The 26,616-nt window shown below is 32.4% G+C and overlaps 2 protein-coding genes across 5 annotated transcripts in view; one reads left to right on the forward strand and one right to left on the reverse strand.

The window, feature by feature from the left end:
- Positions 1 to 88: 88 nt before the first annotated feature.
- Positions 89 to 2,707, reverse strand: LOC130671250 (epidermal retinol dehydrogenase 2-like). 2 transcript variants are annotated; one of them, XM_057475026.1, is made up of 7 exons: positions 2,575 to 2,707; positions 2,007 to 2,177; positions 1,472 to 1,648; positions 914 to 1,063; positions 595 to 851; positions 407 to 532; positions 89 to 227 (listed from the first exon to the last, which is right to left on the reverse strand). In XM_057475026.1, the coding sequence occupies exons 2-7, from the start codon at positions 2,148 to 2,150 to the stop codon at positions 161 to 163; spliced, it is 921 nt and encodes a 306-aa protein (XP_057331009.1). In that variant the 5' UTR covers positions 2,151 to 2,177; positions 2,575 to 2,707; the 3' UTR covers positions 89 to 160. The 2 variants fall into 2 exon arrangements, with proteins under 2 accessions (XP_057331009.1, XP_057331008.1); XM_057475025.1 differs by lacking the exon at positions 2,575 to 2,707 and adding an exon at positions 2,478 to 2,495.
- Positions 2,708 to 5,893: 3,186 nt separating this feature from the next.
- LOC130671598 (unconventional myosin-IXb) overlaps positions 5,894 to 26,616 on the forward strand; it is a 41,211-nt gene continuing 20,488 nt past the window's right edge. The window contains exons 1-2 of one of the 3 annotated variants that reach the window (XM_057475588.1): positions 5,894 to 6,564; positions 16,600 to 17,957. In XM_057475588.1, the coding sequence (XP_057331571.1) occupies positions 17,468 to 17,957 (490 nt within the window). In that variant the 5' untranslated portion in view covers positions 5,894 to 6,564; positions 16,600 to 17,467. The remainder of the gene's footprint in view (positions 6,565 to 16,599; positions 17,958 to 26,616) is intronic. The other 2 variants (XM_057475587.1, XM_057475589.1) reach the window with 2 other exon arrangements.

Genomic DNA, 26,616 nt, shown 5'->3' on the forward strand with positions numbered 1-26,616 from the left:
AAATATATTATTTTTTTTATTTTTGGTGTATTAATATTAATTATAAAAAATATTTTTATTAATTAATAATCAGTCTTGCTTATCAGCACGAGTATTAATTATTTAAATATTATATTATAATTTTTTATTCTAAGTGTAATGAAGTAATGGTTAATAAATTTTATCCAAAATCAACTCCTGTGTCCAGTAAATCTCGTAACATGAACGAAGCTTTCTTCGGAAGGATTCTTTAACAAAAAAAAATTTTTATATAATTAGTGTTCTGTAAAAAAGCGGGAATCAACTTTTATTCAAATTGACTCCGTCACTTGAAATTACGGAGTTGAAAAAAATTACTACGCATGTCCGGATTCACTCGAAAATTTTTTTACAGCTTAATTAATTATTTATTTATTTAAAATTGTACCTGAGTAAATGTCCGAGGTATAGTAAATATCCAGGTACACTAAACTCCGAATAATTTCTTCTGACGCCGTCTAAAATTTTTCGCGCCGTTTCAGATGCTGGCATTGTACCAAAATAACTTGGTATCCTGATAAAAAATTAGTTTTTTTTAATTACTTATCATTACTGTTGTAGAATTAATTAAATTACCGTAGACGAATGTCATTAGCGGCTTCACTGTCGATAATAAACGGGTAAATGTGTATGAGAGTTATTATAATGTTGCTGTTTGATTGTCTGAGTTCGGCTTGAAGGGACTCGGTGAACCCTTGGATGGCGAACTGGGCAGTGGAAAAAGGAATACGGGCACTGCGACTCGCTGCTCCTGAGAAACCGGCAAGTGAAGACAATGCGACGATGTGTCCTTTGCCTAGACGCTGCATTCCTGGGAGCACTGACTCCAAAAGCTTCAGGGGAATTTATATTCATTATTAGATAAATTAGATATTTATTAAGTACTTCGACTTACCCAGAAGTGGCTGACTACGGCGACGTCAATCGCCTCTTTTATATCTGGTGGTTTTTGTATTAGCGATCGCGAACTCGGGACTCCGCAACAATGTAACAGCATCGTTACTTCTCCTAAGTCTTTGCGAATTAATTCTACGGTATTTGCTACCTGTAATTTTTATTTTCAATTTTAATATTCAAACTTGGCGGTAAAATTTTTTTAAAATTCAAAATTCAAAAATTTCTATAAGCGTAAATGTAGCAGACACCAGACAAATTTTAAATTATAAATAAATAGAGTAAATAATTTAAAAAAAAATTTCTAAAAAATGCACTTTAATTTTTTAAATGCGCATTTTTTCAAAATTTTATTTCGTCAATTATTTACTCTATTTATTTATAATTTTGAATTTGTCTGTCTGCTGCACTCATAAACTTCTTCATTTTATCTCTGAACTAAAATTTTTGAATTCTAGACTTGAAAAAATTTTTAAAATGACAATTAAAATTTCAGATATTCAAAATTTTTTTCTTTTCTTAAAATGTCCTATCAAAAAAAAAAAAAAAAACCACATACTTGTTCCTTATCAGTAATATCACAAATATAAGGCCTGACTATAACGGAATCACGTGCGGCCTGTAGGACAGTAGCTCTACACATTTTATCATTTTTATCAACACAAGCGACTTTGACACCCAGCTGACATAATTGCAGCGCTATTTCGCGTCCAACGCCCCTGCCGGCTCCTATTACCTGCAATCAGCATCAATCAATTTTTAATAATTCCCGCTCAAAAAAAAATAAACCATAAACTCTTAATTAATATCATATTTATATTCACATCTCAACCGTCCGCGACATTACCTCGCACATGTTAAAATTCCGCCAATTAATAAATTATAAATAACATTAACACTATACTGTAATTATATTACAGTACTTATATACTTACAGACTTCATAACTCGCTCAAATTAATTACAATAAATTACAAAATCTCAATCTCTATATTTTATTAATTCAATTATAGCACCTGGATTACCATTTTAATTAACTTGAAATATATAGATCTATATAAGATCTATATAAAAAAAAAAAAAATTCATAATTACCATGGCTACTTCCCCATTGATGTTTTTCATTGCCGGTGGTCTCAATGTCCGGTAAAATGTTACAATTATTGATATTATTACTCCGAATAATAATGTTATCAAATCTAACATTAATATCATGAGTGAATATACTTTTAGTAACATATTTTTATTATTTATTTGTTGATTTTCCTAAAAAAAAAAATTATCAATTATTCAAATTTTATGATCCTGAAGTTAGCAGACAATTAAAAATTTTAGGATTTTTTTTATCAACAAAACAATTCAAAAAAATGAAAACCAAAAATATGCACATGTAGAAAATTTAAAAAACTACAGTGCAATTTTTTCAAATTTTTTTTTTATAATTTACCGTCTAAAATAAAATCCAAAAATTATTAGACGGCTAACTTCAGTATTATCAAATTTTTTTTTTTTTTTTTAAATCAAATCAAAAAAAAATTTATTAGAATTTTTTTTTAATTTACTTACCATCTTAATCCATTAATGAATTATTTATAAGAAAAAAAAAATTAATGGTTAATTAATAAAATAATTGATGAATTTATAGAGTAAAAAAATTCCATACCTTTATTATTAATTAATTAATTAAATTAATTATTAGTATAAGTCCAGCTTATAAATATGCAAATTATGAAATTTTATTTTCATAAATTTTTAGAGTAAAAATAAAAGTGATCTTTGATCGGAGTAAAAAAATAAATTGCAAATTATAATAATAATAATAATTATTATCGCGGATTGATATTAAAGTTATTTAATTAAGATGAAATAAAAATCGCCGATAAATTTCCATCGGAAGATACACAAAGTCCGGGTTGCAGCTTTGTTGTGCCACGGTAATTATTTGAGTTTGATTTCACTTAAAAATTCTCTGCTAATTAATTAAAAATTAATTAATAGACTGTGAAATTAATTAGCTAACAAAACGTCATTGTTTACGTAAACTGATTTTTATCGAGTTGTTGTTTATTTATTTATTTATTTAAATTACTAACTTTGTTGCAGAAGATCAAAGAGCTCATAAATACATATGACTAAATATATATATATATATATATATATATATATATATATATATATATATATATATATATATTTACACGGTATAATATGCATGTGTGATATATTTAATCGTAATTATATTACATGACGTTCAAGTAAATTTTAGTTAATCTACTTATTAATATTGTTAGCAAATATATATAAATATATATACATATATGATTGAGAGTGTATGTATAGGTATTGAAATCCAGCTTTTGACATTTGCGTATAATAAATCCATTGTATGTTAATTATAATTTAATATATATATTTATATTAATGCATATTGATTATCGGGTATTAAAAATATCATTTAATTTATGGATGATGCCGAGCAATTAATTATTTTTGAGTATTTAATTAAATTCATTTAAAATTTTTCGCTTTAGTTATTTTATTATTAAAAATAATTAAATTTATGTTATCCGTAAATTTTTGTGATTATTTTATTATCGATATTGATAAATATCAATGTTCAAAGGATAATTAATATATCATAAAAATATGTCAGTATTTTTTTTTTAACAAATTCCGACATAATTATCACACGTTAGTATTTTTTTAAATTTAATTGACGAAAATATTTCTGGCGCCATTTTTCAAATTAAAATTTTTATTTTTCTTTAAATTTTTGAGTTCTGCAATAAACTGATATACGGAAGTAAGCGACACCAGTTTTTATTTTTTATAAAAAAATTTAAAGTAAAGTAATTATTTTCAAAAATTAATTTATTTCTGATGATACTGAAGTTAGCCGACGTCTAATAATTTTTGGACTTTTTTTTAGACGGTAAATTATAAAAAAAAATATTTAAAAAAATAACACTTGTAGTCTTTGAAATTTTCTACATGTGCATATTTTTGATTTTTTTTTTAACAAATTCCGACATAATTATCACACGTTAGTATTTTTTTAAATTTAATTGACGAAAATATTTCTGGCGCCATTTTTCAAATTAAAATTTTTATTTTTCTTTAAATTGTTGAGTTCTGCAATCAACCGACATACGGAAGTAAACGACAGTTTTTATTTTTTATAAAAAGATTTAGAGTAAAGTAATTATTTTCAAAAATTAATTTATTTCTGATGATACTGAAGTTAGCCGACGTCTAATAATTTTTGTACTTTTTTTTAGACGATAAATTATAAAAAAAAATATTAAAAAAAATTACACTTGTAGTCTTTGAAATTTTCTACATGTGCATATTTTTGATTTTTTTTTTCTTCAAATGTAATTGTTAAAAAAAAAACCTAAAAATTTTCAATTGTCTGCTAACTTCAGGATCATTATTTCTGAGAAAATTCGGAAAAGTTCCACAAATTACGTACGTGTAGTTCGTAAGAGTCGTAAGTGGAAACTGGTCATGAACATGGAGAAGACAGGCCATAGATCGACTGCCGTAATTATAAATAATTAAAGTAATCGGTTCATATTAAATTGAATTTATCCTCATAGCAAACATATAATTCTATTTAAATCGCCTACTTGGTTATATATCTCGGCTTATTTTGTACTGACAATACTAATGAGCAAATAATAATAATAAGACGTAATTTTCCTAATAGGGATCTCAGAGTAGTTTAGAGTATAATGGAGAGAATTTACAGCGGAAAATTTTAGCGGTTCATAAATTGGGTAGATGATGAGTGAAGTAGAGTTGAGTTTGCCGATTCAGTATCTGTTAAATTTGTAAGCCAGGACTTTCTTGCTTGTCTGCACACATGAGGAGCAACCTTTGATCTGACATCGAATGAACTTGTAGATGTCAATTTAATCAACATCATATATATTAATTTAATACACTGTATTAAATATATCTGGCGTTTGGATCTCGACTTGCGAAATAAAAGTGAGACGTCTCTGTTGGATTTTTAGTCTTAATTAAATTGAATTAAAACAGTACAAGTGGCTGTAATGGAAATAAACGGGGTGGGATGCATGTGAGAGGAGAAAGAAAAGATACTGGGGGCTTAGTGTCAATTCTGTCAGACTTGAGTCCTCTTATCTCTGATGTCTCGTTTGCCTTCAAACCAATTTTCTCAAATACTTTTTCCTTTTTTTTTCGTTTTCCGTATTTTATTAGACAGCAGGTGACTTTGAAACCGACAAAGCCGACAGTTTTTCTTATTTATTATTCTAAATAAAATTCAAAGTAAATCCCAAAATTTACTAGAAAGATTTTGGTCATTATACGAAAGGCTTATGGTTTTTCCCCAATAAAAAATTATATTTAAGATTTTTTTTGACGTTTTCTTTTTAAATCGCATATACGGACATCCAAGTATGTGAAAAAAATTATTTTATTCATATAAATTTTCCCATTTTTAAGTTAACTCACTTTCAAACTAGCGCGGGATTTTGTTTCTGGACCAAATTTTGATTTTTTTTTTTTTTAGTCATATTAATTTTTTTTGCGGATTAGATTTATTGTAAGAGGTAAGAGTAAGTCAGTAGTCAAATTTAAAACATGAAAAATCGACAAAAAATATAAATTCCAAAAATTGATATCTCATTATTAATCATCTTCTTGATTTTTCTCAATTAATTCCCAAAATTATCAGGCTCTAAAATTTTTTTCCATCAACTTTTCGACGTCTAGGTGCCCCCCGAAAAAAAAAACCTCAAAAAAATATTTTTCCCGCCTAAAAAATTCGAATTTGAAAAATGAAAATTTTGAAAAACTCTAAATAAGAGAATTCTTTGGGGGTCTTTGCCGGTTGTGGTACAGCAGGAGTATGTGCATCAAGTAAAACAGTGAGTAATCCCCTTCTCTTGCATTTGAAGCTCCTCCACCGATAGTATACGTATTTGAATCGGCCTTCACTCGTGCTAAGGCCAAGAAGGCCGCAAGAGTTCCACCGGAAACATTTACTCATCTCCATCTCAAATATTTATTCCCCATAACTCAAACAATTAAAATCCAAGACCCAGTTGCCAGTGTCGACTTTTAAAATAATTTTCTTTAAAAAAGTGTCAAGTTTTGGATCTCGGTCTCGGTTATCCCGAGCGACTACACCCAGGGATTATCAACTTGTGCAAAGTTATAGCCAAGATTATCGCGTAATCACATGACCGTGTTAGTTTAGTACGTGTTAGTTAGTTTTATTACTTATTAGTTTACGCTCGAATTAATAAAATAAAATAACAAAACATTAAATAAAATTTATAGTAATTAGTTGCTCCGTAAGTTTGTTAACTTGTACCGATAAATGTTTTTTGATCAAACGGTTCAGTTTATGTGTGAACACGGTTACAGCATTTTATTTTTTTATTTTTATTTTTTTGTTGTAGTGGCTGTGTTGTGCGGTTGTTAAAAAAAAAATACTGTACAGAGTAGTAACGTGAGGTGAATTTGATACGCGGCAGGTTTGAAAAGTTTCGCAAGTGATCAATGGTTCGTGTTTGTTTTATGTGAGAGGATACAACAACACGAGGCCTGCGGGTCTTTAGTTTTGTTTCTTACTTGCGAAGCTTAATTTTTGGTGAATAGAAGCTTATTTTGTTCATGAGTAAGTGGAAACATTTTTTTTGTCTTGTAGGTCTAGAAGGTGGTGGGTTTTCTTTTCTTCCTTTTTTTATCTTTTTTTTTGCAAGGAGTAAATTAAGAAGGTCTTGAGCAGAAGACTGAGGAGAAGAGGATAAAAAGTTGATGAAACGAAAAGTTTTCTGCTGGGGCGTTATGTAATTTTTCTTTAGGCTTTTTTATTTTGTTAAATAATGTACATTGTGGTCTGTTAATTAATTATTTTACATTTTTTAAATATGATTGATGAGCTATTAATTATCAAGGGAAGTATCAGTTGATGCTGCAACTGCGGGGGTGGGGGAGGAACACTGGGAGAGCGGGAAAGGGCAGATGATTTAAATAGTTTTGAACAAAGATTCTGAGAAAGATGTAATCTGAAAGACATTCCACGAACGGGAGACAGAAAGAAAGACAATTGTGGGTATATAGCGAGGATTAAAGGATTGACGGTAGGTAGGAAGTTGTGGCATTGGAACTTGAGACTTGATGTGATAACGTGACGAGCGAGACAGATAAATGCTTTTTAACTCGCTGAGAGTGTAAGACTACTTGGGATCTAAGATTTATTTTTATATCACGGTTCCCGATTTTATAAATTACTGAGATAGTCAGAGTAAGTGCAATTACGTTTCTCTAGATTTTTTAGTCCGGGTAGATTTGTTGGCAATTTTTAGATTTACACTGTAAAAAATCCGGAGTGAATCCGGAGTGAAATTAAATCCGAATTCACTCCGCATTCACTCCGCCACTCGAAGTTCCGGAGTTTTGAAAAAAATCATTCCGCATGCGGAGTCAATTGGGAGTTTTTTTTTAGCGGAGTGATTGCGGAGTGACGCAGATTTTATTTCACTCCCAATTCACTCCGGTCCGGAGTTTTAATACTTAAATAAATTTATACTAATTTATATTAAACTGCTAAACAATGTGTGTGTGTGCGTGCGTGCGTGTGTGTGCGAGTGCGCGTGTGTGCCTAAATATGTATGTGCGTATGTGTGTGCATATCAGCTGATCAATAATGTAATACGCAAATTTTTACTTCGATTTTATTGAGTGGAGTTATATTTTATTAATAATATTTTCAAAACTCCGCTCCGGAGTGAATTTCACTCCGGAGGGATTAAATTAATAAAAAATTCATTCACTCCGCATTCACTCCGGATTTAATCCGCATCCACTCCGCGAATTTTTTACAGTGTAGAGGGAAAAATTTTTGGAAAATTTCGGAGTAAAAATTTTGCTAGAATACATGGAAAAAATATTGCGTTGAATGGTTAGTAAAATTTTTTTAATGGGAATAAATAAAAAAAAAAAAATTGATTAAAATTTTGGTAGAAGATTTAAGTAAAAAATTATGAATGAGGTTTTTGGTATAAAAATTAATTTGGAGAGGTAAAAAAATTTATCATAAAAATAAACTTTAATTAAAAATGAATCTAAATTTGACGATAAAAAAAAATTATAAATTATTTAATTTGCCCGTAACTCAGAAAAAAACATAAAGAAAAATGAATTTACCCAGAGTATTATATATATTTATATTTAAATAGGCATATTATTTAGTAAATTAGCATCGTCAGACAATTAAACGATTTGATGGTGGAATTTAATTAGAGAATTATACATTTAATCGACGTCTTATATCAATAGATTGTGTCTCGCTCGTCGTCACCCCGAGCCACTTATTCTTTCTTTATTCATCGTGTGGTTGGTGTGTATATAGGTAGGATATATAGATATAGATAAATGTATACGCGAGAGTAGAGGTCGAGTAAATATTCATTAGCGCTTCTTCCTTTTCGCCACCATCCCCTTGTGCCTTTTACTCGTCTCATTTGCATATCACAATCAACGTCATATCATTTGCAGTTCCTCCAAGACTCCTTTCTCGTTTAGGTCAAATACCCAGAGCTACTGTGCACACTAGAGTTAGATAGGAAAGGATATCTACCAGTCGAGTCGAGTACCCAACCCAATATCGATTCCCGCCGTTTCATTTCGTCCTTCCTTCCTTCCTTCAAAGTCTCCTGGCTTTTATATCAACTAATCCTATTTAATTTTCACTGATACTTTGCTCACCTTTTTTACTCCAGCAAAAAAATTCCTTAATAAAAATACGCTGTCAATCGTTTCTTATTCAAATTTTTATTCTCAAATGAAATTGAATTAAATTTCAAAGTATACAAATTTCGATTCGATCTGTAGCAATAATTAGTTTGATTACACGGTTTGTACTTTGGTTTAAGTGACATTATTTTTTTTTGAGCTCCAAATCCATTTGAAAATTTTTTGAGTCGCTCTGGTGGCAGAAAAAAATTTGAATTTTTTTTGCGCACGCGGAAAAAAGATGAATTTGATAGATAGGCGATAGTTTTAGCGATAAAAAGCTGACTGAGCTCCTGAATTTTTTTCGGTATGATAATTTAGCCCGTGCTGCCTTTTCTGCTTCATCATTCACTTAAATGGGAATTAATTAGCGCAGTTTAAAAAAAGTTTAAGCTGCAAACAAGCTTTTAGATAAAATCATTAAATTGATATAAACTTTTTTTTTTTAGTACATTAGAGTTTTTAAGACATTTAATTTTTTTTGCTCTTAATTTTATTTCTCAATAGATAAAAAAAATAATTACTAAATTTCATTTAAAAAAAATTATTTATCCAAAAGTCAATTAACGATTTTAATAATTTAATACCAAATCCACTGAAACGATTAAAATCTGTAGCATGTTCCCGATGAATGAATTTATCGAGCGATTCCCAATATAAATTTACAACTTCCAAACAATATTTGTACTGATAAAATTACTTAAAAATTAATAAATGGTTTTTGAAATTCTGTTAACAAAATAATTAACAAAAAAAAAAATTGTTAGCACTGGTGCCGTTGAAAACAGATCGATTGAGCGATTAATCAAAGCGAGGGTCGCGCTCAATTAGCCGGAATCGAGCACCTTCGACAACCGTACCTCCAATTAATTTATTGCACTCGTATTGCACTTTCATTTTTTATCTCTTACAACTAAGCTCAGTCCCTTTATTTTCTTCAATTTATTATTATTTTATTTTTCAAGTACGCGCATACACTTATGAGCTCAATAATTAGCATTTTATTTCGTATTTATCAGTCATGTTATATATATTTACTAAATATACACTGTAAAAAAATGGTGTATGCACTTACGAGTCCACGCTAACCCGGTGTTAAAGTTGTCCGTGAAAAATAAAATCGGTCGCGGTGTTAAAATTTTGTCGAAAATTTTAAACGGAGCGCGCGGGCGCAATCTCGAAATCTCTTACACTCACGCCCTCATACTCTGATTAGAGATAATTTACTCCGCATGTACACCGTTTTAACACTAATTGGATTACGGCGGTGTAAGTTAATTTTTACACCGCATTTTTTACAGAGTATAAATTAAAGAGATGAATAATCTCATCAGAGCGAGTCAACACTTTTCTTCTCTCCGATTATATTTACATCGTGGTTCGCTTAATGATAATTATTATCCATTTGTCACTCTTAATTGTGTTTAATACAAAAAACATCGACACTTAATGCCGACAACTTAATCAACTAGTGAATTCAATATTTTTTTTTTTCGGGCGAATTAAATGGAGAGAGAAATAAAAATAATTTAATGAATGTAATTTAATATTTAATGATTTGTTTTGTTGTAAATGTGTGATACATATTTCATCATTTGGACACATAAAACACGAGTTGCGCAGTATACATGTAAGCATATCCTATTACTGACTCTCTCATCTCGTTTCAACTGTATTACAATACAATAGGGTAAGGAGTTGCCTTTGTACCATAACCTTGTGTTTATATATTTAATATAAAAATTATAATAATAACAATAATAATGTATCATCACTGAGGTATACTTGTTGATATTTTTAAAATATGGGTTCATAAATTTTATAACATTTATATAGATTTTTATTTATTTATTTATGTAGGTTGAGTTTCTTCCGATTTTTCATCTTTTCAATTTGAATTATTTATGAACTTGTGGGATTACGTGAAAAGTTATTGAGACATTTTTTGTAGAGAATTTAGTACTCTGTAAAATTTCATTGATTCATTTTTACTTCATCTGCGTTAATTTACTCGAAATTTGGGAGTTGAAGATAAGAAAATTTTTACGGGATTTATTTTTTTGGAGTTGAGATCTCGAGATTTTAAAATTGAAATTGTAGGAAAAGTATCAAAGATACGATAAAAATGCACAGACACAAATTTGTAGAGAATTAAATTTTCTATAAAAAACGTCTTTTTAAATTTTTTTGTCACCTCAATATTTAACGAGTTATTTAAACGTAAAGTTGAAAAAAAATTTTGATTGAAATGACAGCTGGGTTTTAAAAAATTCCGGAGTAAAATTTGAGTTGATAAATAAAATATTAATTACGTGTAAACAAAGATAGACCAAAGAAGGCTGTTTTGGTGTAGGTGACTTCCTCACAAGCTTCCGCGAGTGCATTATGTATCAACCCCGTGCTTCTAATCGTCGGCATCGTGGCCGAGCGGAGCATGAATGCAAATGTAGGTTCGTATATAGTACAGAGAAGATCTAAGATGAGAGATTAGCAGGTAAGGAGAGGCTCGTAAGGCTTTGCTCCTTACCCCCCAGCGCGTGTGTTGAGCTTCTCTTTACTTGGTAGCTCGATGCACTCGGTACTCCAAACGCTGTATAACTCTACTCTGTACTCTATACCCTCTATGCCACTCGGTGCACACTGCACTGCACTGCACTACACTTCGCTGGGTCTATAACAGTGTTGTGTACCCTGCTACAACCTATCTTAACCTCACATCCTCAACAGAGATCCGTGATTCAGCCCCTAAGTGGAAGTGGGTGGGATATATCCATACATATAAATTGCACTCTGGTATATATGCCTTAGATGGAATGAAAAAAATATAAAAATTTAACATTTCTATGTATGGCTAGATGAGGTAGTTTACTAGTACTGAATATTTTATCGTTCCCTTTTAATCGTATTCCATATATTTGAAAATTAACCACCTGCTTATCTAACTATTGTTATTAATAAATTTCGTTGCATGTCAAAAATATTATGCTTACAATTAATTTTAAAAAATTTTTTCAATTATAATGAATCGAAATTTATTACCGGACTAATATTGTCGGACTTGAAGGCTCTAAATCGGACCTCTCAGTGAATGTTAGGACCTCCGGGTTCAAAGGGCTCTAAATCTCTACCAAAAATAGTTTTGGTAGAGATACAAATGCTTGGCATTTATTTAAAGACCTAAAATTTTGACGATAAAAAATTTTTATTAAGACTTTTTTTCAAAATCTTAATTCGTTTTTTTATTACAAATTAAATTTTCAGATTTTTTTATAAAGAATTTTATTTTCCTTTCTTTGAAAATTTGGTCAAAATTACATCCAAAATCACGAAGAAAAAAAAATATAAGGAGCGACTTTTTTTCGGCGGTTTAAAAAAAAGTCTAAAGCGCTAATGAATAAGGCCGTAAAGATATACGTTAGTTAAACAGTTAATTGCGAGCAAGTATAAATAGATAAAATTAGCAGATGGTTATCGCTTGATGTTGATAAAGAAGGTTTGCGTACACATAGAGTCCGGAACCCCAGTCGGGATCTGTAAGTAACTAAATGAGACAGCGTCGTAAACTTGACTGTAATTTATTCGTCCTCAGTCACGCATTCGTCAAAGCTTCGCCTTACGGCTCTTAGCCGTAACATCGTTATGAGGGATCTTCACTGGGAGAGATGTGGTGTCATTAAGGCGTGGTTAATTGAATGTAAACGTTTTAGTATTCAAGCACGAATGATTTTCATGCTCCCACTACACCTGCTCAGCTCCTGCTCCACTTCTTCACCCTCGCCCTCACCCTTTACTTACTCTCTGCCAAATCTCAAACTTTACCAACACTTGATTTAATAATCTCCTTTCAGATTATCTTATTTTCACTTAAATCATATATTTTTTCATTCATTTCCTCATTAAAAATTTTAAAAACAATTATTTAATATCATAATAAAAAAAAAAAAATTCAGGCTCCGTATGTACAAAGAGGTTCTTCTCAGTACAGAGCAGACAAGTTTTATCTTCATACACACAAGTAATTTACAAAGAGCATGTTTTTAAACGTTGCGCTCTCTGTGGGAACATCCGAGTCACGAGGCGGTTCCCTCTGGTTGGTTTGACCCCCTAATTATACGGTGCACTGGACGCTCTGCGAAAGAGGGTCGAGGGTCAGGGCTGCAGAATTATGGCGTGAAACACACGCCATCGAGATCTATCGAGTATGTTATTTTCGTTCAACTAAATTTCATCTTATAATTATCTCTCTCTCTTCTCCTTATCCTCATAATAATAAATAAAATTAAATTATACTCGGCTAAGACTAAAACTAAAACTCATTTTTCTACACCCACAAAAACATAAACATCAACACACGTCAACCCCCAAGCACTTGATCCAATCAATACCAAATTTTTATCCCCTCTCCCAAAATAAAATTATTAAAAAAATTTTTTTTTTATTTGTTTAAAATCACGTATTATTTTTATTACCCCATAAATTTATTTATTTACTCCACGCTCCCAACACAAACTTTAATAACATTTAATTTATTTTTTTACGGTGACGTTCAAAGATAACTGATAGCCCTCATAACATCGACGTCATCTAGCGATCAGTAGTATTGCGATAATAAACTAGGATAGAGATAATAAAAAAATAAGGGTAAAGATATGTTAGTAAGATGCTTCTTCTTTTCCTTCCCCCCTTCTTATTCTTCTATCCCTCTTTAATTCTTTTACGTCTTGTTCATATTCTATACATTCTTCATAACTTTAACGTCCGCACACGTACCGCCAGTTTATTATATGAAGGAATATTGCGGTGAAAGGCATCATAATGTACTCTCGCTAACGGATATTCCATCAATCCAAACACTGCCATCTCACATCTATATAAAATATTTTTATCCATTAAACTTTTTTTGCATCTGCGTCACACCGCGTTAAGCCGCGACAATCGGTCGTTAGTTAAAAATTTTTTAATTAAAAATAAAAATTACTATTTATGTTTTTTTTTATTTGAAGAAAATGTGCGTTTATATGTAAATATACACTGTAAAAAATCACCGGGGTAAGTCCAAGCGGTGTAGGTGTTAAAATTATCGGTGTTAAATTTACCCCCGAAAGCGGTGTTGAAATAACGCCGCCACCGGTGTAAATATTCTGTACCGGTGTTAAAATATTTTATTTTGTGAATATTTTTACTTACTCGATCACTATACTTGTTGATAAATGATATTTTTTATTAATTTTCATAAATAACTGATATTTTTTGTATTTTATAATCTTTAAAATTAATACTCCAAGCGGACGCAATTTACCCCGCTTTTACTCCGATTTTACACCGGTTACCCTGATTTAACACCGGTGTATTTTACTTGCTTTTACACCGGTTTTACTCCGGTTACCCCGCTTTTACTCCGATTTTACACCGGTTACCCTGATTTAACACCGGTATTTTTAACACCGGTGCATTTTACTTGCTTTTACTCCGGTTAACCCCCTTTTACTCCGATTTTACACCGGTTGGCCTGATTTAACACCGGTATTTTTAACACCGGTGTATTTTACTTGCTTTTACACCGGTTTTACTCCGGTTACCCCGCTTTTACTCCGATTTTACACCGGTTACCCTGATTTAACACCGGTGTATTTTACACCGGTTTTACTCCGGTTACCCCGCTTTTACTCCGATTTTACACCGGTTACCCTGATTTAACACCGGTGTATTTTACTTGCTTTTACACCGGTTTTACTCCGGTTACCCCCCTTTTACTCCGATTTTACACCGGTTACCCTGATTTAACACCGGTGTATTTTACTTGCTTTTACACCGGTTTTACTCCGGTTACCCCCCTTTTACTCCGATTTTACACCGGTTGGCCTGATTTAACACCGGTGTATTTTACTTGCTTTTACACCGGTTTTACTCCGGTTACCCCGCTTTTACTCCGATTTTACACCGGTTACCCTGATTTAACACCGGTGTATTTTACACCGGTTTTACTCTGGTTACCCCGCTTTTACTCCGATTTTACACCGGTTACCCTGATTTAACACCGGTGTATTTTACTTGCTTTTACACCGGTTTTACTCCGGTTACCCCCCTTTTACTCCGATTTTACACCGGTTGGCCTGATTTAACACCGGTATTTTTAACACCGGTGTATTTTACTTGCTTTTACACCGGTTTTACTCCGGTTACCCCGCTTTTACTCCGATTTTACACCGGTTACCCTGATTTAACACCGGTGTATTTTACACCGGTTTTACTCTGGTTACCCCGCTTTTACTCCGATTTTACACCGGTTACCCTGATTTAACACCGGTGTATTTTACTTGCTTTTACACCGGTTTTACTCCGGTTACCCCCCTTTTACTCCGATTTTACACCGGTTGGCCTGATTTAACACCGGTATTTTTAACACCGGTGTATTTTACTTGCTTTTACACCGGTTTTACTCCGGTTACCCCGCTTTTACTCCGATTTTACACCGGTTACCCTGATTTAACACCGGTATTTTTAACACCGGTGTATTACTCCTCCTACACCGGTGTAATTTGATTTTTACACCGGGTAGAGTTAAAACGAGTCAATTTTTAACACCGCTCTTTTTACAGTGTACGTGCATAGATATATATACCGAACAGTCTATCTTAAAAGGAATATCTCGGTTTGCATGTACGTTGGCCCGTGCCTCGAGCCAGGTACTTTACCTGCTTGGCCGAGAGTTAAGAGTACCTGCATTAAAGAGAGCGAGAGAGTATGATGGACGATCCGATACGTTCCCACGCGCATTCATATACGTCTCGGACAAGTCTGACTGGACTTGACTCCTTATATTTATACTAATACACGGCACACATTCGACCACATATTTGTACCGCGGTATTGAGCTGGTGGGCGTTCGTCTGGGCCATCAGTTAAATAAAGATAAAATAATATATATAATATGAAAAAAAAAAGTAAATGAAAAGCCTAAGGCATGTGCGAAATTCCCTAATCACAGGTTCGACGCCACTTTTCCCTCTTGTTCTCTCATTCAACTCCGATCGAAACCCTTTTCAACTTTTACCTCCACTGGGAATTATTTATAATTTTTTTTTCGAATAACGTTAATTTTAAAAAAAATTTTCTCCAACATGTTTATGATATTTTTTAAAATTACTTGGTTTATGTCGGCTACTTGCTGATCGTGTCCAATGAATTTCCGATGGCTTGTACGTCGTGGGTGGTACACTTGTGAAAATAAAATATTAAATATTTATTTTTAAAAATTTTTTTGATAACGAACTGACCTGAATTATTATTCATTGATTTAAATGTCAACGTGGACGTATGAAAAAATAATAAAATAAAATAAAATAAAATAGTTTTAATATTTTTGGGTGAACAGAAAACCAATGAACTCGACCTATGCTAAAATAATAAATTGCTCGACGTTTTTATTCAATTTTATATTCGTTACCATTTTGTCAATAGTTATTATTTATCTTTCGTTTTTGTTTTACCGAAAAAAATTTAAAAAAAAATCAAAGCGCTTTTATTTATTTATTTTATTCATTGGGGTCGGGATCGGGGGCCGGGTTCGGGGCTCAGGGGCCGGTAAAAAATGAATGATAATTAAATGAGTATTTTCGATAATATATTTTTTCAAGTGTCGTGGACAATGAGGCTTTTTATCGTCGATAAGGTGCCATTAATCAGGGCAGATCGCGTGCAGTTAGATCGTCAATACGTGTATGTATAAGATACAAACTAACCGAGCTCGTTGGGGTTATTTTTGCTCAACGAAATCGCCGCTCAGCGTGTTCTTGTTAATTAATGTCCTAGAGTTACTTTATATCATGTCTGGACACCCTCACTTTTTTATGCCTTCATACTCTGCAGTAAAAAAAAAAAATGTTTTAATAAATTTTTAAAAATTGTTTTCCAGGAGCTGCGGTTACGGTTAAAGTCGAGCGGTTTTATAGAAAATTTCATACGTAATTGACACTATGGACTCAAGGAAACACTAGCGGTTATTAAAAACAAGAAGAAAAAAGTTAATAAGCGAGGGCATTAAAACTCGGAGGACAGAGATGCGAGGACGGGAGAGGGAGAGAATGGCAGTGAAGGAAAAGTGACAAGGTTGGTAAACAAACTCTTGTAAGGAGGTTTTAAATCCTGGACAAAGGACGAGGATGAGGATGAGGATGAGGATGAGGGACTACTTGCCGGGCGGTTTATTCCTGAGGTGATTTAAATATGTCGAGTACAAAGGGCCACGGCCCGAAGTCGAGACTCGAGTCGAGTAGGATGAGCAGATCGAGCAAGTGGCACTGGAGCTCCTGCCGTCGAGTTCGATCAAGAGGATCGATTTCAAATGCACGACCAACCGGCGCCGGAAACATTCGACCGTCCCTGCTCCATTCATATGCATCTCGTTAACCCTGTACATTCCGATTTGAAAATAAAAAAAATAAAAAAGAACTCGGACAAGGAAGGGGAATATAAAATGGAACTAAATAAAATAAAATTACGTCCCATCGAGGACGAGCTTTTGAATCTTAAATATATCGAGTTAACGAATTTTTATCACTTTTAGAGTCGAGCTTTTATTTAAATGGAAATATTTATTGTAGATTTTTTATTTCAAATTCATTCATGAAAATAATCTAGATTTTTATCTTTAATTAACTAGAAATTAATTTAAATAGTGCGAGTAAATTAAAATTTTAAATTCAAAAATTTGACTTGAATGTTTTGAGAAAAAAAAACAAAAAAAGTGAACAAAAAAAAATAAAACAGAAACTATTTGTAATATGTGTTTTGGAGGACTTGTAGTGAAGTCACGAGGACGTGAGACGACTTTGAGTTGCACAGCAATCTACAATAATAAGGTCGGAAAGCAGGAGCTGAAGCAGCTGGAGCAGGAGCAAAAGGAAGAGCAGGAGGAGTTGAAGCAAAGTAACCAACATAAGTACACGATTGACGAGTATTCAAGTGTCTTTGTGAAAATGGGGATGCTTTTGCCCGACGAGACTTACGAGGAACGCGAATCCGCGGCATCCTCAACTCGTACCACCTCCGCCTCTTCCTCCCCGGGCTCCTCGGGCTCCGGTTCTTATTCATCCACAAACAAGCTCGTTCTGGGTGATATGGACGAAGTTGAAGCTGCCAAAGCCCTCGCAGTCTTGCAGAAGTGCGACGAATTTCTTCAGCGCTACAACATCAGGCCGGAGTTTTTTTGCCGGCATCGCGAGCGACTCGCGCTCCAGACCTGGCTCCGTCAAAGGTCGAAGCTTAACTCCGGTGAGTATTTGTTTAAAAAAAAACCTTATTTATGTGTGTATATGTATAAACAATTTTGTTCGCAAAATGTGTCAAAGACGTCGCAGTTGGTATCGAAAAAAAAAAAAAAAATATATATATATGAAAAGCTTTAATCTTTGGGAATAATAGAAAAAAAAATAATGGAAATAAAAAGCTTTTACACAGAAGAATAAAACACTAAAACTCCGTCGAAAGGGATGCAACTTTGTGCTTTTATCGCACAGCTGAGAGCTTTTTTACTCTTTTGTTCTCACTACGCACGATTGCCTTTCTTTGTCAGCGCCTCTGCTAGTCAATAAACTTGAGAATATTTTTTTTCATACTATTCCAATCTATATATATACACAAACAAAATTGTATATAGATATACAAGCAAATATATATATATATATATAAGTAAAAAAAATAAACGTAACATGGAACTTCCATATATGAACAAAACTATTAGATCCCCAAGTCAATTCTCTTGATACCGGATACAGCTCTAGAGCAATCATTGAGAGTGTGTCTTATCGATAGATCTATTCGCTTGAGTACTTTATATCTATATACATTTTATTTTTTTTTTATTATCCATCATACCGTTCAATAATTTTTTAAATTATTTTTCATTATAAAAAACCACTTTGATAAATATTTTTAATCAAATCCAATAATTTTTCCATTCGTTCAAAAAATTTTTTATACAAATAAATGAGAGGAATTTTAAAAATTTTTATCAGTATTTTATTTTAGTAAAAAAAATTCAATCATCGAAATTAAAACTCTCCGCACATTTTTATAATATTGATTTCCATTAATTATTATTATTATTATTAATATTAATATGATATTTATACGATGGTAAAAAAAAGTTAGGGTATTAGTGGAGATTATTACATGGGAGGGATGAATCAAACGGCCATATGTGTATCGTAATAGTCAATATTTCATCGCACATTGTAATAAATCAAGCTGCGATCTCATTAACGTTCGTCTATACCTACACTCTACACACTCTACACACTGTACTCGATACTTTATACGAACTCTATAGTGTGCACGGGCTCACAAGTGCGTGCAACAATAAAGGATTAATTAACAACTAATTTTCAACTGATTGAAAATGAATAATTTAATCAACGCTGTCACTTTTTACGCTTCACGAGTAAATAACTAAATTATATTAATTTAAAAATATATATGGGAGTGTGTTTTTGTGTAGAAAGAGGGTGGCGTAAAAACTATCAAACATTTAGACTTGTATGGATTTTTGAGAGACAGGGTCTCGAATTTTTGTGGATTTTATTTATGCGCGTCCTTTGATTTTATTTTTCCTCGCGATCGGCTGTCAGAAGTCGGGTTCGAAATTAGAGAGGAAGATGTGTGTCATTCAAAAACAGATTGATTGTAAAAAAAATTGCCAGTACGAAATCATAATTTTATTTATTCACGGAAAATTTTCTTTTTTCACAGAAAAAAAATTCATTTTTGATAAAATGTCAAGTGAAAAATATTAAAAAATTCCGGTTACTCAAATTTGACCTCTTCTTCTACAAAAAGTTTGCGCTTTTGCATGACCTAATTTCGAAAATCTTCTGAATATCCGACTTCTGGACCACAAACCCTAAAATACATTTTTCTCTTCCCTGATTTCGAACTCCAATTTCCAAAAACCGATTAATTAAAATATTTAGTAGAACCCATTTGTCATGGCTACTAATACGTTTATAAAATACCGACAAAAATTTAAATGAATTATCGCGATTATGGAATATTAGCTTTGATGACAGGACTAAAAATCCACTTCGAAATTTTCCACGAGTCTTAATATTGACCATGAGACATAAAATTCACATAAAGCGCCTGAAAAAGGCCAAATACACAGAAAAAAAAAAAATTCTCGACTGAAGGTAAATATTCTTGATTTAAGAAAATTTTTTTGGAGACCTAAATTTTCTCAGATAAAGTAGAAATAGTCTCTAACCCAGACGAATTCTCTTGGCTCAAGAAAATCTTGACTTGGTTCCCGAAAACGTTTGTCTTCAAAAATATTTTCTTGACTCAAGATAACTTTTTTTTCTGTGTACACGTGGAATATTAAATTTGTCGTGGATGTCATGTCTCATGGAAATTTCCGATGCGGATATTAAGACTCGTGGAGAATTTGGGGGTGGAAATTTTGTCCTGCAGCCATTAGCTTTAAAAAAAATAGTAATTTCATTTTTATTTGATGTAGAATATTTCCTAAGCTCAAAAATCGGTTAAAAACTCTTTCTAAATGCAAATACCTCTGCGTTAGTTGAAGAAATTAATTATCAAATATCGTCTATGGGGGTCAGCTAATAAATTAAATATGAATTTATAATTTATCAAGATACTGCTGAGTAGATTTATAGTACAATGTAGTAATAATAATAGCATTAAAAAACATAAGGAATTCGAAACTGTATATCAAGTGTGTCGTGTGTGTGTGTGTGTGTGTGTGTGTTGTTACATAGGAATACGCACAAAACAGCGTCACATGTTGCTACCATAAATCACCATTCCGCTCGCGATCTTTCTCTTATATACTAGTGTGTCGCACGACCTGTCCGCTAGCTCTTTCTCTTTCTCTTTCTCTTTTCCCGCGTCTAGCTCTTGGTGCTCTCTTAGGACGGGAGTATGCACTCTCTTACTTTACTCTCCCAACTCGGCTGTATTCGACCCCTTGGAGAACAGCGAGCGTACCAAATTGATAAATAAAACATGATGAGGCACCTTATGCCGACGAATAAAAAAGTCGCCTAAGAAAATTTTCTATATTACTTCCTCTTTCCGGTAATTCCGTCTTAAAATTTTTTTACCCTTACTATATATCCTTTTTATATAGATTATTCCCGGCTGATCGTTCCTGTCATGCTGTAACAATAACTCGCAATAACCTGTATAAACGGATGAGTAGTCCTGAAATTAATCAATCATTTACCTAAATCACGAGTTATGTTGTCTGACGTAAATGTCGGCATTATTAAAAGTCATAAATTTTTTTTGCTTTATGTATTTTTTGTTGACGTTTTATATTAATCTTATTTTTTTTGGTAAAAAATAATCTAATAAGATGGAGACTATTTTTGGGTTGACAAACTTTGATTGAGTATTAGAAATTCCAAGATACTGTAAAATATTTTTTTGAGTTATGGAACTGACGTTTTTAAATTCTGGTATTTTATCAAATAATTTTTTACAAAAGGGACAGAGGAGATTTGTTAAATTTTTTTTAAATTTACAAGGAAGTTAAATTAATAGTATGGGGTAAATTGGGTACTTTACACTGTAAAAAATCACCGGGGTAAGTCCAAGCGGTGTAGGTGTTAAAATTATCGGTGTTAAATTTACCCCCGAAAGCGGTGTGAAAATAACGCCGCTACCGGTGTAAATATTCTAGACCGGTGTTAAAATATTTTACTTTGTGAATATTTTTGATGACTCGATCACTATACTTGTTAAAAAATGATATTCTTAATTAATTTTCATAAAGAACTGACATTTTTGGTGTTTTATAATCTTTAAAGTTAATAATCCAAGCGGACGCAATTTACCCCGCTTTTACACCGGCATTACTCCGCTTTTACACCTGTTACCCCGCTTTTACACCGGTTACCCCGCTTTTACACCGGTTACTCCGCTTTTACACCGGCATTACTCCACTTTTACACCGGTTACCCCGCTTTTACACCGGTTTTACTCTGCTTTTACACCTGTTACCTCGCTTTTACACCGGTTACTCCGCTTTTACACCGGCATTACTCCACTTTTACACCTGTTACCCCGCTTTTACACCGGTTTTACTCCACTTTTACACCGATATTACTCCGCTTTTACACCGGTTACCCCGATTTAACATCGGTATTTTTAACACCGGTGAATTACTCCTCCTACACCAGTGTAATTTCATTTTTACACCGGGCGGAGTTAAAACGAGCCTATTTTTAACACTGCGCTTTCCACAGTGTAGAATAAGATTTTAAAATATCAAAATTTTGAAATTTTTATTTTTTAATGAAAAAGATGTAGATATTTTTTGTTTCTGACAAGAGAAATGTCAACAAAAAGTTATTGTAATTTTTTAATTAATTCATTTTTATTTAGCATTTCAAATCAATAATTAAACTGCTTACAGTCGATCCATAATTATTAATTAAAATAATAACAATAATAATAATAATAAGTATAACAAAATGAAACCGAGCAATTGAATAATTCATGACAGACAAACGTAAAAAAAATATAAAACCGAATAAATTTGATTTATATACAAACAAATAACAGTGGAAACAACCTAATCCCGGCGTTTCGGAATAACGTGATCCACTATCGGTTGCATCGCGAACGTGCAGTAGAAGGGGGTTAATTACCGTCGCGCTAACAATGGCGCAATAATTAACAATTACGTAGTTTGATAATTATAGCTCACCGCTGAGTTATTGTCCGTCGTAGTTAGCGCAGCTCTATCCTATACTTCAACACCAATAATAACAACAACACCAGTCCCTTCACCCCCATACATATATTTCTATATCCCTACGCAGTGCGTTTGTTTGCCAGCATCCGGAAGGGGGTGGACATTCATCGCTCGAATGCATTCGCGCTTATAAGGCACAAATGTTGATCCTCCTCTTCCTCCTCCTTTATTATTATTATTATTATTATTGTTTATATTGTATTATGTATGCGTTCACGCACATGCCGAAGAGATTAAAGAAGATGGAATGAGATAAATAGAGCTCGGGGTACTGCGTTCAGTTTCATGCGCAGGCTCTAAAGACAATGAGAGTTTTATATATTTTTAAATAAAAATAATAATAAAAATGAACAAGTATGATTGTGAAATGGCGACAACAGCCCTCTATATATATCTATTTACGCATAGCACGTACGCCAGACCTGCTTTTGCATTCCATTGCCCTACACTACGAGCATCACTTTACCCATATATATGTGTGCATGTATGTATATAAAGTAGTAAATATATACGCAGATATCTAGCACTGTGGTTTACATAAATTTGCATCGAACCGACTGAATTTTTTATGCAAACCCCCTTTTTAAAAGCGATAAAATAAAAAATATTAAATTTGTTATGTGTACATTCATATTATATGTACGATGCATATTGTATTTACATGCATGTATGTATGGAATATTTGTCATGAGTTAACTAAAAATTAGGTCGGATATGCTTTGTGAAATTACGTAAAATTGATTGTTTGATTAAGTGCAATCACGATTAATTTAATTTTTGAATTTCCCGCGCTGGCATTTTAAATTTCATTTTCGCGGGGTAATTTCGAGGTACGGTTATGAATATTTCGGGTATTGGGAATTAAATAATTTTGGTGATTAAAAATAACGAATTTTTATGAGTTGGGAATTTGGTGATATATTGTGTAGATGGGGTTATATATTCAGTGGTGAAATTTGAAGTTATATTAGGAGTTATGATAATTTTTTCATCTATCGGCAGGTGTTTGGATGAAAGTTAAAAGGATAAAGAGTTAGATTATTTATGAGCGAAAATACGTGGAATTGTATTTCTGTGGCGGGTATTTTTGACAGTTAAAAATATTCTATGTCGTTTTTCGAGTTTTGTTTAAAATCTTAGCCAATTTGCCCATTGATTAACAAATTTATTAAATATATCATAATTTTATTACTTTTAAGATTCAGCTCTCGATCTATGAGCAAAATAAATTTTAAAAAGCAACGGGGGAAAAGGGGCGAACTTTTTTTTAAAAACTTGCGAGTGAATAAAACCCACATGGGGTAAATTGGGTCTTGAGGTTTTTGGGTAAAATTAAATTTTGCCCAACTGATAAGTTGACAATAATTTTGAAATTTGAAAAAAAGGAGCGAAATAATTTATTATTTTTCTCCCGGTTAATTTATTGGAATAATAAGGAGCTCAATAAACTAGTGATAGTAACAGCGTTAAAAAGTACTTGTATAAATTTATCGCTGACAAAAAGTGTATGAATAAGAGTAAAACAATAAGTTTGCGTCTGGAAATTTATAGAGAGATGATTAGAGAGCTTTTAAGACGATTGAATGAACGTGTCAGTGTCAATTCTCTTTTCTTACGACACTAAATTCTTGTTGGATAAATGGGCTGAAGAAGTTGGCGTCGGCGGTGGTGGGACAGAGAAATGAAGTTACCAAAGGCTGAAGGAAGAGGCAGACCCAGACTCAGATCCAGACCCAGAGGTAGAGGTAGAGACAGAGGAAGAGGCAGAGCCAGAGCCAGAGGTGTAGAGGCGCGATGCGAAAGAACTGAAGGCAGGGGAGAGAAAAGTCCGCGTCACTATCGATCACTTGCGCTAATTAATTTGTACGTCAATTAGCAAATCGCGTTAGTCGTTACAATTATTTTATCCGACACTTGTGTATATATAAAAAATAATAATAATAATTTTTGTTTTTAATTTAAACTGAGAAAATAAAAATAAAAATATTTTAATTGAATCATTTAAAATTTCCATTAAAATGAAAAATGCATAAAAATAGCTTTAAAGTAAATACCTTAGTACAACCTAGTTAATTCTTAGCATTATCTCAGACAAGCATATCCCCGTTATGAGTTATATTTGCAATTAAAATTGTTTAGAGCCCGGAAAAAAATGTAGTGTAAGCCGCGTAAGCAACCGAGCAAGTAAGCTAAACTTTTTTTTTTTTTCTTTCAAGTTGAGGCTGAAAAAACTCAGCTATCATGACACCACCACCAAATTAGTTACGATTTACTTTATTTTTCCTTACGAAATTACAATATTTTATTTATGCTCGAGATGTTTTTAGGGTGGATCAGATACGTCCACACCTTAAACCATTTTCTTTTTTTTAATTGATTTCGGGTGATCAGAGTATGTTAAGGTTTCACTAACAGGCCGTTAAAGAGCTCGCGAACACGCAATTCTCTTCTCGTTTAAATCTCGGGCGAGTTGCGTTGGCCATTCCCTTTGAACACGAGAAATGTTCAGACGAGATAATATGAGTAGGTCAGTCTTGTCGCTTTTTTTACTTTTCTTATTAATTTTTAATTATTCGCGTACTTTTTTATTTTAATTAGCTACTTGTTTAATGGGTTCGCGATTTAATTAAAATTATTAAAACTTCATTTAATGTTTTTTCTTTATGTTTAAAACCACAAGAAAATTTTCGCGGTAAATATTTTACTCTATTTTTAAAAATTAATTAATTAATTTTTTACATGAAATAATTAGAATTTTTATCAAGGATATTTTTGTGAAATTTTTTTCTTTTACATTTCCAATGTTTTTTTTTTCTTAAAGAAAAAAAATTTTTTCTACCCTTCATTAATTAATTAATTATAAAAAATAATTAAAATTACGCATAATTTTTTTTTTTTTTTTAAATCTTATTCTCTCCCCCAAACAAAATCCATTTACTTCAACAAAATAAAAAAAAAAATAAATAGTTTGTCGAAGACGTAAAATTGGATCGAACGTAAATCGATTCGTCATATATTTGTATTGTTGAAGACCTAGAAAAATCCACTTAAGCAAATGTGCCGACATAATTTTCTCGGTCGATTAGACCACGACATGAAAGGATTCGAATGTTATCTGAGTTGAGAGAAGTAAAGGCATGTGCAGTACCAAGAGCTCTGTACTGGGCCAGAGCTCGATCTCTACTTCGGGAGAAATATCACGACCGTGAGACATACGCCGCACATATATTTATCATCCCCGATGTAATGTATGTAGACACGAGATAAAAATAACAAATAAACAAAAAAAGTAATCGAAATAAAATATTAATATATAAAACCAACGGGTATATAATAAATGAGACGCGAAAAACCCGTGTTAAACTAATGGAAGATATGACGAGACGTGACGTACCCTTATCACAAATATCGATCATTGTATACCGGTACGGGAGTTAAAAAATATTTTCTTTTTATTTTCCTCTATCTAACCTGCACTTTTTTTTTTTTTTCATTATTTGCCTTGTCTAGAACATGTCTTTCTATTTAGTTTATTTTTTTTTTTTCATTACCAGACCGTAAAATTATTCAGCGAATACATTAAAGACGCGGAATAAAAAAAGTAAAAATACGACATAAAAATATTTGAATTAAAAAGCAATTTTTTCCTTTAACTGGAGCATAAAGGAAACCGGACTTAAATATTTGTGAACCAAGCGAACCGGCGACAAGCGACAACCGAGGAACGACCGACGAACGACGAACCTTTCTGCTGGATCTCGAGAATATAAAAGCTACGGAGTAAGAGAAACTGCCGACTTGAATCGATCTATACACGGTATAGGTAAAAGAGTACAGTTGTTGATGCTACTGCTAAGGTTGCTGCTGCTGCTGCTGCTGCTACTGATGTTCTTGATATATTTTAAGAACCAAAGGAGAAAGATTTTTAAAAATGGGAAAGACATGTGGATGAGGGAATTCGGGTGAAACCAGATAAAGGAATTCATCACGTGCAGGATCACGTCGTAGGTATTCGATCCTTTTCTCTGCCAATCTAAAAAAGTTTGATAAAAAAAATCTATATATATATATATATAGATATATGTACATATGTGAGTACGAATATGGAATGAAGTTTAAATAAAATTTTTTTCCCGAGTTAAAAGTTTTGGGGCA

This window comes from Microplitis mediator, chromosome 7 (assembly GCF_029852145.1).
Source record: "Microplitis mediator isolate UGA2020A chromosome 7, iyMicMedi2.1, whole genome shotgun sequence".
NCBI lineage: Eukaryota > Metazoa > Arthropoda > Insecta > Hymenoptera > Braconidae > Microplitis > Microplitis mediator.